Genomic DNA, 14,826 nt, shown 5'->3' on the forward strand with positions numbered 1-14,826 from the left:
ATGGCATCCGAAATGGCCGCTCAAAAGAGGTTAATCGACGAACTCGTTAGTAGCGGAGTACAACCTGAGCCTGTGCCCGTCACACAACCACAATCTGAACCATTTGTTATTCCTCCCAGCCAGACCACGTTACCATTTGTTATTCCGCCAATTCAAACCACGTTTGAGGGAATTGTCAACCCGCAATATGCTTATGCCCAAAATCCTCCGTTCTATCCTCCTTACGGGCCAGGCTATCAGCCTCAGGGTGTTCCCAACATACTTCCAGACCAACAAGCTTTTTATCAAACTACTGCAGAACCATTTGTGCCAGAACACACCATTCAAACTAAGCCGGAAGTGGGAGAGTCGTCTGCCCCAGTGGACATGAAGTTGCTTAAGCGACTAGATCGTTTCGATGAGTTTATCCGGAAAAGCCAAAGTTTAAGCAAGCCAGGAGTGTTGGACTATGATGATTTATGCCTATTTTCAAATGTACAGCTGCCCGTAGGGTTCAAGACCCCGAAGTTCAACAAATATGATGGAACGGGTAACCCTAAGACACACTTGCGCTTGTTTGCCAACAAGTTGGGCAAGCCAGTGGATGATGAGAACTTGCCGTTGAGATTATTTCCAGAGAGCTTAGAAGGGGACGCCCTTGATTGGTACTCGAATTTAAAGCCAGAGGAAGTGAAGACCTGGCTCGATCTGTCCAACGCTTTTATCAGACAATACGAGTATAACTGTGAGCTGGCACCAACCCGAACTACTTTGGAAGGAACAAAGAGGCGACCATCTGAAGATCATAAGACATATGCTAAAAGATGGAGAAAGATAGCTACGAAAGTGGAGCCTCCGATGACTGAGGATGAAATTATTCGCACATTTATAAAGGCACATGACCCTCCGTATTTTGAAGAAATTTTCCGTATGACTGGTTGTTCTTTTGCTGCAATTGTGAATAAACTGGAAGAATTTGATGACTTTGTAAGAGCCGGGAAAATTGTCAACGTCTCTGCTCTCAAATCCCAGTTGGATGCTTTGCAAAGTCAAGGAAGCAATGTAAGAAAGCCGTCGTTCAAAAAGAAGGAGGGGGAGGCAACCTTTATCTGGAACCAAAACCCTTCACCCAGACCCCGATATCAACACAATCCTACCTACCAACCACATTACCCTTACTACTCAAATCCGCATCCTGTATATACCACCAACATCCACCACCCTAGACCCCGCCCAAGCTATCCTAACCCACCTTCAGCCCCTTTTCAAATTTCTCAACCAAATCCACCCCAAAACAGACATCGCCCTCCATATAACCCAAGATTTCCTCCACCAAATAGACCTGTTTACAATCACCCTCAACCTCCTGAACCTTACAACCGACCACCTAGCCGTACATTTACCAGTTTAGGCAGGCCTCTGAACTAATTGTATGACCAGTTGAAGGCTGCCGGGAAAATTGGTACGGTGCCCCCTCCTACCTATCCATATGGCATGCCCGCGTGGTATAACCCGCAAGCTGTTTGTGCTTATCATTCAGGGGCACCCGGACATTCAACCATTGATTGCAAGGCCCTCAAGCATAAAGTTCAAGATATGATTGAAGCTGGAGAAATCGTGATCAGAAAAAGGGAGTCACAAGGGCCGAACGTAAATAGGAACCCTTTACCGGAACATGCCAATATCATTGGGGTTATTCTGGATGATACGGAGTATGTGGAACCGGTCAAAGAATTGACAAGGGAAGCTAAAGTGTTTGGGGTCACAGACCAACCCTTTGTCATAGAATTGCCACTTGAAGAGGACGAAAAGCCCTTTATTTTGGATCTCACGCCAGCCGAGAGTGAGGCTTTGGAGCCGGTGGTTATTGAATTCCCGCAGCAAGAGCCTGTTTTAAGCCTGCAACAAGTGCCATGGAATTATGATGAACCTGACGTACGGATTGGGGAAAAGTCAATTGCTAAAAAGGAAGTGTCAGTGGGCACCAGATCAGGAAAGGTTGCGAGTCCATTTGAAAATACCATTCCGATTCAAGCAAATAACTCCGAGCCGCTCGTCAAACCAACAATCACCGAGAAAGAAGCCTTGGATTTCCTTAAGAGACTTCAGAGAAGTGAGTACAATGTAGTTGAGAAGCTAAGTAAGTCGCCTGCCCAGATATCCATGTTGGATCTACTCTTCTCTTCAGATATGCATAGGGACGCGCTGATCGAGGTGTTGACCAAAGCTCAAATCCCTAAGGACATTTCAGTTGATAATTTCTCTCATGTAGTTGGAAATGTGTTATTTACCAAGCAAATCACTTTCTCTGACGAGGAATTGCCGGCGGAGGGCATTGGACATAATAAGGCCCTGTACATAGTTGTAAGGTGCAACGGAAAAATGCTGCCGAAGGTGTTGATTGACAACGGATCTGCGCTTAATATCTGTCCTTGGAGCACCTTGGAGAAGCTAGGATTGCAAGACATCAAGCTGAGGCCTTCAGGGACCGTAGTCCGAGGTTTTGATGGAGCACAAAGAGAGCCAATAGGAGAAGTAGACTTAGTGGTCGAGATGGGACCCGCACAATTTCAAATAACCTGCCAAGTCATGCACTTTCCTAGTGTTTACAACGTTTTGCTTGGAAGGCCCTGGATTCATAAGTCCGGAGCTGTGCCGTCTTCATTGCATCAGTTGCTGAAATTTGTAGTAAACGACAAGCTGATAACTATATTTGCCGAAGAGGATTGCCTTGTAATCACCGATTCCGAGTCCAAAGAAGAGGGTAGCCGAAGCTCCACAGTGACCCCTCATAGCACATCTGATATTGTCTCCGTCAGTTGGATAACAAAGGAGGAGCAAGCTCTATCAAGGGCCAGTGTCATGATGGCTGAAGAAATGATCCGTGGAGGCTATGAATTTGACAAAGGGCTGGGACGAGATCTGCAAGGAATTTCGAAGCCAGTGGAGATTATTGAGAAAAAGGATTCGTTTGGTTTAGGCTTCCGACCGACTGCTAAGGATATCAGAGAAATGAAGGAGCGCAAGAAAGCGGAGAAAGAAGGAAGACAAAGAGCTCTTGACATTCCACCCCTGCATTATACTTTCCCACGACCAGCCGAGGTGATCATGTCAGAAATCAACCCAGTTGACGAAATTGAAGCTAGTTTGGCCCGATTGTTCGTTGGGGCAACATTTGAAGATAGTGTTCCAGGCGAAGCTGAATTTCCTGACATCCCCGAAGGATCAATTCCCAATTGGACAGCCGAGTTCCTGCCCGTTCGGAAGGAGTTTCGGTAAACTGAAAGGGGTTTTTCATTCATGTGAATTCATGAAAAGTTGCATCTGTAAATAGCCAATGAAAACAATTTTACTTTTTGACTAACATTTTCGCATGTAAATATTGTTAAGTTTTCATTTCCATTTGCTTTCAATCAAAGGTTTTATGAAAATGTACAAGTTGTTCTTGTCATGTTGTTTTGTTTATTCATTTGTTTATATTTTCGTTGTATTGCTTGACCATTTGTTTGTTGTATGCTTATTTGCTTATTATCCCACATTCGTTAATTCTTTCAGATGGCCAAAAATAAAATTATTTGACCCTTTGGATATCACAATTCTGGAATTCGATAATGGCAATCTCTATATCACTCACGACTTGGAGGTCTGTGAATCCGAGCTCCAAAGCGAGAGTGATAATGAGGAAGTATTCGATTCTTTTGCAAAGGACCTTGAACAATATGAGGAAAAACCAAAACCGAACCTGGAAGAAACAGAAAAGGTTAACATTGGCACTGAGGATGAAGTTAAGGAGGTTCAAATTAGTATTCATTTGAGTGAAAGACAGAAAAATGAGATGCTTGAATTCTTGACCATGTTCCAGGATGTATTTGCGTGGTCCTATGATGATATGACTGGCATTTCAACTGACGTAGTAGTGCATAGGTTACCCACAGACCCTTCTTTTCCACCCGTAAAGCAAAAACCCAGAAAATTCAAACCAGATATGAGCCTCAAAATAAAAGAGCAAATTGAAAAACAACTCAAAGCCAACATTATCATTGTTTCCCATTACCCAATTTGGCTTTCGAATCCAGTCCCTGTTCCAAAAAAGAATGGAGAGGTGCGAGTTTGCGTTGATTATAGAGACCTTAATAAAGCCAATCCTAAAGATGATTTCCCTCTACCAAACATTCACATTCTCTTAGACAATACTGCCGGACATGAGATTGAATCCTTTTGTGATTGTTTTGCTGGCTACCACCAAATTTTGATGGCAGAGGAGGATAGGGAGAAGACTGCTTTCATTACCCCTTGGGGTACCTTTTGCTACCGAGTCATGCCTTTCGGTTTAAAGAATGCTGGAGCAACATATCAGAGGACCATGACAACCCTATTTCATGATATGATCCACCGGGAGATGGAGGTCTACGTGGATGATATTATAATCAAGTCTAAAAGGGCAGAGGACCACTTGGTTGATCTGAAGAAATTATTCGGGAGGTTACGGAAGTACAATTTGAAGCTAAATCCTGCAAAATGCGCCTTCGGAGCACCTGCGGGTAAGCTGTTGGGTTTCATTGTCAGCAAGAAGGGCATAGAGATAGATCCAGTCAAAATCAAAGCAATTCGAGATATGCCAGTGCCAAAAACTCAGAAGGACGTGAAAAGCTTCTTAGGGAAGATTAATTTTATTGGGAGGTTCATCGGCCAACTAACTGCCACATGCGAGCCGTTGTTCAAATTATTGAGAAAGAATGTGCCGTTGTATTGGAATGAGGAGTGTCAACAGGCTTTCGACAAGATTAAAGATTATTTGTTGCATCCACCAGTCTTAGTGCCACCCAAACCGGGCCGACCTTTGATTATGTATTTACCTGTACTCGATGGAGCAGTAGGGTGTGTTCTAGGTCAGCACGATGACTCTGGAAGGAAAGAACAAGCCATTTACTATCTAAGTAAGAAGTTCACGCAGTACGAGGCTAATTATTCATTCATTGAGAAAAGCTGTTGTGCATTGGCCTGGGCGGCTCAAAAGTTGAGACACTACTTGTTGAGCCATACCACTTATCTTATTTCCCGATCTGATCCTCTGAAGTTTCTTTTGGAGAAGCCGATGTTAACCGGACGCCTGGCCAAATGGCAGATAATTCTATCAGAGTTCGACATTGTTTTCACTTCACAAAAGGCGGTCAAGGGGCAAGCTATAGCTGATCATTTGGCGGAAAATCCAAGGGATGATGATTATCAGCCACTTCATACTTATTTCCCTGATGAGAAAGTTTTATTCGTAGGCGCTACAGATGATATGAGTGAACAAAGCCCTGAATGGAGGCTTTTCTTCGATGGAGCTTCGAATTCTCTCGGAGTTGGAATTGGAGCCGTTCTGGTTTCACCCGAAGGGAAACATTACCCTGCCGCTGCCAAATTGCAATTTGCCTGCACAAACAACATGGCTGAATATGAAGCCTGTATTTTTGGTCTCAAAATGGCTTTAGAAATGGAAATCAAAGAGTTGATAGCTTTCAGTGATTCAGATTTGCTCGTGAACCAAACTTTGAAGCAGTGGATAACCAAAGATTCAAAAATTCTACCCTACCATTGTAGTCTGCTCACTCTGGCCAAGCAATTTCAAAATTTGGAATTCAGACATCTCCCTCGAGCCCGAAACGCATTTGCTGATGCTTTGGCCACCTTGGCTTCCATGATCCAGTATCCAGATGAATTAAAGATCGAACCAATCCAAATTCAACTTCAAGACAAGCCTGCCCACTGCTGGGTTGCAGATGAGTCTTTTGACAATGTTCCTTGGTATAGTGATCTTAAGGAGTTTCTTAAAACTGGGTCTTACCCTCTGCATGCTAATACAAAGGACAAGAATTTTCTGCGTAGAATGGCTTCAAAATTTTTCTTAAATGGAGAAGTGTTATACAAAAGAACCTCAGATTTGAACCTTTTAAGGTGCATTGATGAAGATGAAGCTCAACATATGATGAAAGAGGTGCATAGTGGCGTTTGTGGACCTCACATGAACGGCCATTTGCTAGCGAAAAAAATCATGAGAATCGGATACTTCTGGCTTACCATGGAGCATGATTGTATAGATTTTGTCCGGAGATGTATAAAATGCCAAATGCACGGTGACATTATACGCGCTCCACCCACTGAACTGCATAGCATGACCGCCCCATGGCCCTGTTTAATGTGGGGTATGGACGTGATTGGTACAATCGATCCTCCCGCTTCAAATGGACATCGATTTATATTGGTGGCGATCGAGTACTTTACCAAATGGGTTGAAGCGGAGTCATTCAAACATGTCACGAAGAAGGTAGTGGCCAATTTCTTGAGGGATCACATCATCTGTCGTTTTGGAGTACCCGAAACCCTTATTACAGACAATGCTAAGAATCTGAACAATGACATGGTAGATGGACTATGTGAGCAGTTCAAAATCAAACACCGCAATTCTGCCATTTATAGGCCTCAGATGAATGGAGCTGTAGAAGCCGCAAATAAGAATCTGAAGAAAATTATTCGCAAAATGACAGAAAAGCATCGCGATTGGCATGAAAAGTTGCCTTATGCATTGATGGCGTACCGGACTTCTATTCGGACATCGACTGGGGCAACGCCATATTCACTTATGTATGGGATGGAAGCTGTATTACCAGCTGAGGTTGAAATTCCGTCGCTACGAATCCTTATGGAAGCTAAATTGGAGGAGGCCGATTGGATCAAGCAGCGCCATGAGCAATTGACTTTGATAGATGAGAAGCGATTCAATGCTATCTGTCATGGGCAATGCTATCAAAAACGTGTGGCCCGAGCTTACAACAAAAAAGTCCATCGGCGGGCATTTGAAGAAGGTGATAAGGTACTGAAGCGAATTTTGTCAATGCAAGATGAAGCTAAAGGCAAGTTCGCTCAAAATTGGCAAGGGCCGTTCATTATCCAAAAGGTATTACCTGGCGGAGCTCTTATTTTGGCGGAAATGGATGGACGGGTTTTCCCTCAACCCATCAACTCAGATATGTGCAAAAAGTTTTTCATTTGATCATGCAAATTTTCTTTAGAAATTCATGCAAATGGCGAAAATGCAAGTCAGGCCATCTTCTTTTACACTAAAAACATTTTATCTCTACTTGTCCCCTTTGAGCCGTCAGAATTGACAAATTTCGTTTGATAACTCTTGAGAATTGCAAACCCCACACTGGGGCAAATTTGTTTCGGAAAAAAAAAAAAAAAAAAAAAACCCTACACTGGGGCAAATTTAGTTTTCAAAGAAAAATGCAAAAAGTGAGGAAAATACAATGAAAAATGCAAAGAGAGAAAAACTGATCAAACTGGGGCAAATTTTCCTCAGTTTCGGAGTTGTTTTCAAAAGGGTGCAATCTCAAGTTATTTCACCCCTCGTATCAAATCTGCTTTCAAGCCTCAACCTTTCTTGAAAAACACCCTACCGGATCTCATTACAAAAGCCCAAAGTCCTGGTTTTCGTCACTTGCTGCATTTCTATTAGGAAATTTGTTAATCAACTGGCAGGTGATGTCTATAATGCTTTCGCCTAATCTCACAAGGGAAATGCATTCTACTGATGACAGAAATCTTCAATTCATATTTCTGAGCCGATAATGGTCGAGATATTTCATGGTTCTCTAGGTGAAAACCCGAAAGGGCGCCTCGAAAAAAAAAGGAAAGAAAGAAAGAAAAGAAAAGAAAAGAAAAAAAAAACAACAAAAAGGGTGGGGGCAACCTTGGTGAAAACCCGAAAGGGCGCCAAGGTAGGTTTTCTCGACAGACAAGCTCAAGAAGGAACAGCCGGTGACCTGGTTCATTTGGGGTTTTCCTCATATTTGTGATACTTCTGCCAATATCGGATTCCGAAGAGAAAATATCCAAAGTTTTGAATATGATATTCGTTGGTTAAATTTGTATTTGTTCTTTACAAATATTCTTTTGCAAAATGTATCTTTATAAACCTCTTGGTTTTCTCAAATTATTTGTGTGTGAATGCTTATGATTGTCTACATTCTTTTGCATGCTCATCTTTGCCTAACATAGGAAATCATCTTGCATATACTAATTTTCATGCATCATTCTTTTACCATTAAATTCAAATGAATGATAAACCCTGAGGTTTGTGCAAAGATAGGGGATTCAATCATCAGTTACAGGAAGTAACATACAACAAAGCTACCACCTGGATTGGGTGACGTGGTAAATCTGCATTTTATCAGTCTCAGAAATTGAAAGGTTTAAGGCAGGCGCCGCCGAGCAGAAATAAAAGCATCACAAGACTCATGTTTACACGACTCTCAAGGCAAACCGGATCAAATAATGGTGGCAAACCCATTATTTCTTCTTTTCTTGCAGGAATGTTGCATTTACAAACAAAAGCAGCCACTCTCTTTTTGGCACCTAAACCGATGTCAGACAAAACTTTCCAGTAAACAAGGATCGATGTTATTTGCAAGACTCGATCATAAGAAATAGCATCAGCTATCGTTTCAGTCACAGAAATCCAAATTTCCCTCTTGGTACAAAAGTTGAACTATTCTCAGGTAAAAAAAAAAAAAAAAAAACTCAATTCATTGTTTAAACTTCCCCAATGAAGTTTCGTTTTAAATTCCTGTTCGGGTCAGTCCCGTTTTAAATTCCTGTTCGGGCCAGTCCCGTTTTAAATTCCTGTTCGGGCCAGTCCCGTTTTAAATCCTTGTTCGGGTCAGTCCCGTTTTAAATTCCTGTTCGGGTCAGTCCCGTTTTAGATTCCTGTTCGGGCCAGTCCCGTTTTAAATTCCTGTTCGGGTCAGTCCCGTTTTAAATTCCTTGTTCGGGTCAGTCCCGTTTTTAAAATTCCTGTCCGTTCAAATCATTTTGCAGCTGAATAACACAGGTAAGTATTTGGTGTCTACTTCTTTGTCTCAAGTTTTTTCAAAACTCAAACAAAGAGGGGCAAACTGTAGACACCAAATTTTTAAATAATTTGTATGTTGCATCTAATTCATGATTTGGTTTTAGATTGTCTGCATTTTAGTTGTTACCTTTTTATTTGTCTTTTATTTGCTAATTATTTGTCATATTAATTTTGTTCACGTTTTAGTTTTAGTTTTAGTTTTAAGTTTTAACGTAAAATTTGTGAAAAAAAAAAAGAAAAGAGGAAATTGATGAAAAATGAAAAATTGTGCTTTGTTGATTCTAGTTTATTTAGTTTCTATCCAATGTTAATTAAATTACCTTTTTTGTTGTTTTTGTTGTTTGTTATCTATTTTTATTATCAGTTTTATTTAATTAATTTCAAAAAAAAAAATCAAAAAATCACAATTCTATTTCTGCCGGTTCCATTTCCACTTCTCAACCTAGCACTTTCCATTGTTATTGCCGACTCCACTCCACTCCCAATACCTCAATATATACATCCCACTACGCTATATCATTTCCAATTCACTACAATCATTACCACTCACCATAACATTCTCATTTCAATTGTTCCTATGCCGTGAGCTGTGAAGTGATCAGCTTCTTTGGAAATAACGACGAGAGAGAGAGAGGTGAGGACTTAGCTTATCTTCCAGCCTCACTTCAAGACCAACCGAGAGAGGGAGAGAGAGAACCGAGAGTCAAACTTCCTCCAATCCAGCCGCAAGTTTGAGCCAGGGAGAGGGAGAGTTGCGGACTGCAATTCTGGACAGCCGAGAGTGGAGGATTTGCAGCTGCTAGTCGTGTGTTTTAGGCTTCAAGCTAAGGTAATTTCTAGACTTGAACTAATTGATTATGGGTAGATGAAGCTGTTTAGAGGCATGCATGTGAGAGTTGTACGTTTAGATGAAGAATTGAGTTACCAGAAATGGGTTTCAAAAGAATTGGAAATGCCGTGAGTTTGAACTAGAAATTTCAGCTTTAACTTGTTACTTTATGATGATCTGAGCTTAGTTGTGTGGTTAGTTAGTTAATAGCTGGATGATTATTCTTTGCATGAGGTTAATCAACCTTGTTTAAGCAAGAATAGTGAAAGAATATAGAATCTGTTTACATGCATGTTAACCGAGAGAGAGTTTGGATGAATTTCTGGTAAGATGGTGATTTTGATGACATTCGAACTTGGTTTTGGATCTAATCTGATAGATAACTTGTTATTTGGTTTTGCATGTGAACTTTATGGCCAGAAATTCGGTTGCATGGCTGGAAATTTTTATTGGAAGTTGTTGGACTGCTAAACCAATTTTCCCAGCTTAGCTGATGGAGTTGTTTTGGGAGTTGTATGGGTATTTTAGTATGAGATTTGCTGGAAAGTGTTTGATTCTCACTTGGTTGTGTGTTTAGCTAACTAAATGCTGGATGATTAAGCCCTGCATGAGATGATTTAGCTGTGTGTAAACCAGAAATTTGAATGAAACCAAAAATCTGTTGCATGCATGTCATCCGTAAATAGTTGAGCAAATTCTGGAATTTTGGATGAATGTTGTTGGTGACCGACCCTGCTTTGGAATAGAATTGATAGTAACTTCATTTATTAGTCATGCATGATAGCTTTGAGTACATAATTCAGTGATTTGGCCAAAATTGTTGACACATAGCTGCTGGAAATGTTTCAATTTATCCGAGGGAGGGAGAAAGAATTTTTCCAGTTTAGACGTGAGCTTTCATAATTGTTCCCTTGCTGCACTTTCATTTAGCCGTGGTTTCCTTTGGTCATTCCTTTGCTGCACTTTTCATCTAGCCATGAGTTGCACATCTTAGTTCCTTAGCTGCACTTTTCATTTAGCCGTGAGTTATCATTTTGTTTCCTTCGCTGCATTTTTCATAAACCCATAAGCTTGATGAGCTTTATATGTGCGAGGTTCATGTGAAGGGAGTTGCGACATAGCAACAGAAATTTTCGTCGTAGATGGTTTTCTTTCTTTTGCTGCAGTTCATCTTCATAATTTGCTGTTTTCCTAGCTTTTCGCAACAATACATAAGCTGGTTTGCTCATTTCTTTTCGCTAGCTGAATTAGGTGTAGAAAGGGGTGGTGTTTGATTGGTTTTGAAGTTGTATGCTCGGCTCTAAACATTGTGAACCCATTTTTAAACATTGCTGGATTTTTGATGAGATTAGAAATGTTGAATCTTCTTGGCATAAAATTTCCTAGCACTTGCATGTTTGTTCCTGATATGTTTTGGTTTGTTTGGGGAATCAAGTTGGGAGTTATGTTGTTTGACTCAAAGTGGGGATGTTGCTAGATAAAATTTGTCCAAGCTTGGCGTTAGTTTTGCCAAAATCTGTTTGAAAAAAAAATGAAAATGCACCAATCTTTGAGTGGGTTTTTGTAACAAAAGTGCAGCAGTCTTCGGTTGCTAGAGTATGTGAAGTAATTGCAGAAACTTGTTTCATGGCTATTGCATAGAATTTGCATGTTTTTTCCTTCTAAGTTTTCTACCTGTTGAGGCGATGGTAATGACATAGTTTGCAGCTTAGTTAAAGCTATGTATGTGAGCTTGAGATCTGATTTTTTGGAAAATAAGATGTGAGTTTGAGTTGGGTTTCGTTTGAGCAAACATGAGAGAAAATATTGCAGAAACTCACTTTGAATTTGATTTACCTGCTTGTTTGGTTGTTAGATTCATGCTTTAATGTGTTGGTTAGAAGATTTTTCGATCAAAATGGTGTTAAGGTTGAGAAAATGAAAGTCACGGTTGTCTTCTGGGTTGCCGAAAGCTTTCAGCAGAAATTTCTGCTGCAGAATGTTGTTTCTCATGTTGATTTTCACGTAGCTTGCATGAAAACTGCATGAATTAATCTCTGAAAATTACATTTTTAACCCCCAAGTCCCCTCTTGACTCACTAGGGCCCAAGTAATTGGAACATTTAATCAATTTGATCCTTCTAAGTTTCTTTTTGTTCCACAAGAGCCCAAGCATGTTCTAGTATCTTGTAATTAAGTCCTAAAATCATTGCAACTTCAATCATTGTTTGACTTTTCCTTTATTTTTAAGATCTTTGAAGTGCTTAAACGATTTATTTGGACTTGAATGTTCGAGTAATGCTTGTTTTGGGTCTTTAGTAGATGCTATATTTGGAAATTGAACGGGTTATTCCGTTTTCTTGGTCTTTAAGCATTTTTTGAGCTCATTCAAGTTGCAATTAGGTGGTTTTTGATGTTTTTGCTTATACTTTACTTTTAAATTGATGCCTTGACCCCTTTATTGTTTTGAAGCCATTTTCCTTCATTTGCTTACCATTAGGGGAAGGTATAACTTTCTTTTATCCTCTTTACTTCTCTCTTACGTGCTCCTACGTGTTACGTGAATATGCATGTCTACTTTGCTTTCTTAATTCCTTGCATTTATTTCATTTACTTTTACTTTTATTTAAATTATTCATTATGGGGTATGTGTACACCTCTTGGCTTGTAATAGATAGGGCATAGCAAGTAATTTGGTCCATTTTCCCTTTCCCTTTTGTTTTAATTAGCAAATGTAATGGTTGCATGCCTATGTGTTATATGTTAAACGCTTTATTAGGATTTTGCATCTAGTCAAGCATGCTAAGTGTTATGTGCTACGTGTTTATAAGTGAATCGCATGTCTACTCGCTTTTTGTAGTATAGATGAATGGAATGGATGAATGTACGTCACCACACTAGTCCAACGCTAGTTGTGGCTTCTTTTATTGTTTCCACTAGTCCAACGCTGGTCGGAATTCATAGAATGGGCTAGTCCAATGCTAGACCCAATAGGTTTTTTTTCTCTTCTTTCCTTTTTCATTAAGTGCATGATCACCACATATCATGCATTTCCTTAGTTTATCATTTGGCATGTTCCTCAAACCCCTTCCCCTTCACTTTAGGACTTGCATCTCATGCTAGTTAGGGTTCATTTGTGTGAAAATCCCCTTCCGATAAGGGAAACGAGCGAGTGTGGCTACTCGATAGCCTTAGCACGCTAGTTTCGCCTTCTAATCAAAGGGAAAATCGAAGTCGAAAAGTTAGAAGTCAACCCCCGTACCCGACTTGTTGCATTCCCCTAGGGTCATACTTTCATTTTTATCACTTCCATACTCTTTTAATCACATTTTTCTTACATTTCTCCATCCATATTTTTCACTACATCTTTATCATTTATTTACTTTACTTCACAAATGAAATTCAAGTTTCACTTATATATGTACTATTCTATCTTCATTCATTTGCACACACAAACACTTTGATTTTCATACAAATTCACACATGCACTTTCTTTACACATTCGCACACAAACACTTTGTTTTTTACATCATTTCATACATGAATTTTTTCATACACTTGCACACTTGCACTTGAGTCACCATTTGCATCAATCGACCTCTATGAGGTTTCCCTTTATTGGCCGTCACAATTCATGTGGTTTGGGACCAAAAACCTCACGAGAGACATCGTAGAATTTAGGATTGCATTTCTCATTCATTAGTCTTTGTCCAAATTGTGAATACATACTTTGGGTAGAAAAAATTAGGAAAATAAGGGTTAAATCACGCAACTAGCCTTGGCTAGGTCGAAGGGGTGCCTTGGATTTTTATCCTTGCCTTCCCCTTCGTCAAATGTGACTCCCGAACCTTTTTCTTTGTTTGCGTAGACTAGGAGTCGTTCAAAAGGGTTTCTTACTTTTTTCCTTAAAAATTTCACTTTTTGGGTGACTTGGTACACCCTAACTCTATACTAAGTGGCGACTCCATTTTTCATATAAAAAACCCTTTTTGAACTATTTTCTTGGGTCAAATCGTCGCATTTTCAAAAGTCCCATTTAAACCCATTTTTATTTTTATCAAAAAATTCACTTTTTCCAAACCAATAAAATCCCAAAAGCAATCATTTTATTTTTCCAAAAAATGGGGCGCGACAGTTGGCGACTCCACTGGGGAATTCCTAAGTGGGTCCAAGCATTTTGACTTAACCATTTGTTTCTTTTTTTTCTACCCTTTCTATGCATGGCATGTGGATATTAGGATTGCATTTTTTATTTTTAGGACCTTTTGTCTTATGTACGTAATCAAACCAATCCCTCGACTCACGAATGTATGTTTGAGTGAATGTTTACTTGTTATCTCGCGCTTGCATTGCATTTTTGGGAGGTATGGGTCACCCTAGAGCCTCGCGTTGGTTCTTGACCCTTGGTTTCCAAGTCTGAAGGCTCGGGGGACCTGAGCTTATCGAGTCTAGATGCATTAGTAAACCCTAACCTCATGCATCCATTTTAGCTTGCCTAGGGTAGAGTCAGCCATACCCTATTAGGGACACTATTCACGAGGGGAGGGGTCCAACCCCTTTCTTCTTTTTATTGCTTTATTTCCTTGTGTTGATTTTGTTGCTACAATGTGTTATGTGTATTTATCGGACTGAGTTAACTTTTCTTGGTTTTGTGTCCCAATTGCATTCACAAACCCTAGCAAATAAGAGGTCTGGCATGACTTTTTTTAGAAACCTACCCTTGTAGATAGGCTATTGCACATGTGAAAATTGTGATATATCTTGTTCATAAATTAATGCCATACCATTTTTAGGCCTACCCTTGGCACAAAAAGGGCCCCCCAAATAGGACATGCATCCGAATTGTTCAAATAATTACTAACTCATGTCTTTTTCTTTTTTTTTTCTTTTTTTCTTTTGAATAAATTGCAGAAATTCAGTAACGATTGGTTTATCTAAAGAAGCCTTTTGCATTCTCAGGTCAATTTTCAAAATAGCTTTTCGGAAAAGCCCCATTATTACGCGATCCCGAAGTAGAGCCCAAAGGAATCGTGTAGACATGAGTACTCAACCAGAATCATCCGATAAGGCCGTTGCAACTACCCAGCCGGAGGCCGCAAGTCCTGGGGTTCAGTTGACTGAATTACTCGCAAAATTTGGGGAA

At 40.1% G+C, this 14,826-nt stretch overlaps 1 protein-coding gene across 1 annotated transcript; it reads left to right on the plus strand.

The window, feature by feature from the left end:
* Positions 1 to 7,593, plus strand: LOC140038974 (uncharacterized). Its single transcript, XM_072084742.1, has 4 exons — positions 1 to 724; positions 818 to 1,041; positions 1,420 to 3,081; positions 7,504 to 7,593. Exons 1-4 carry the CDS (start codon positions 1 to 3, stop codon positions 7,591 to 7,593), a joined length of 2,700 nt encoding a protein of 899 aa, XP_071940843.1.
* Positions 7,594 to 14,826: the final 7,233 nt, after the last annotated feature.

This window comes from Coffea arabica, chromosome 1c, assembly GCF_036785885.1.
Source record: "Coffea arabica cultivar ET-39 chromosome 1c, Coffea Arabica ET-39 HiFi, whole genome shotgun sequence".
Lineage (NCBI taxonomy): Eukaryota > Viridiplantae > Streptophyta > Magnoliopsida > Gentianales > Rubiaceae > Coffea > Coffea arabica.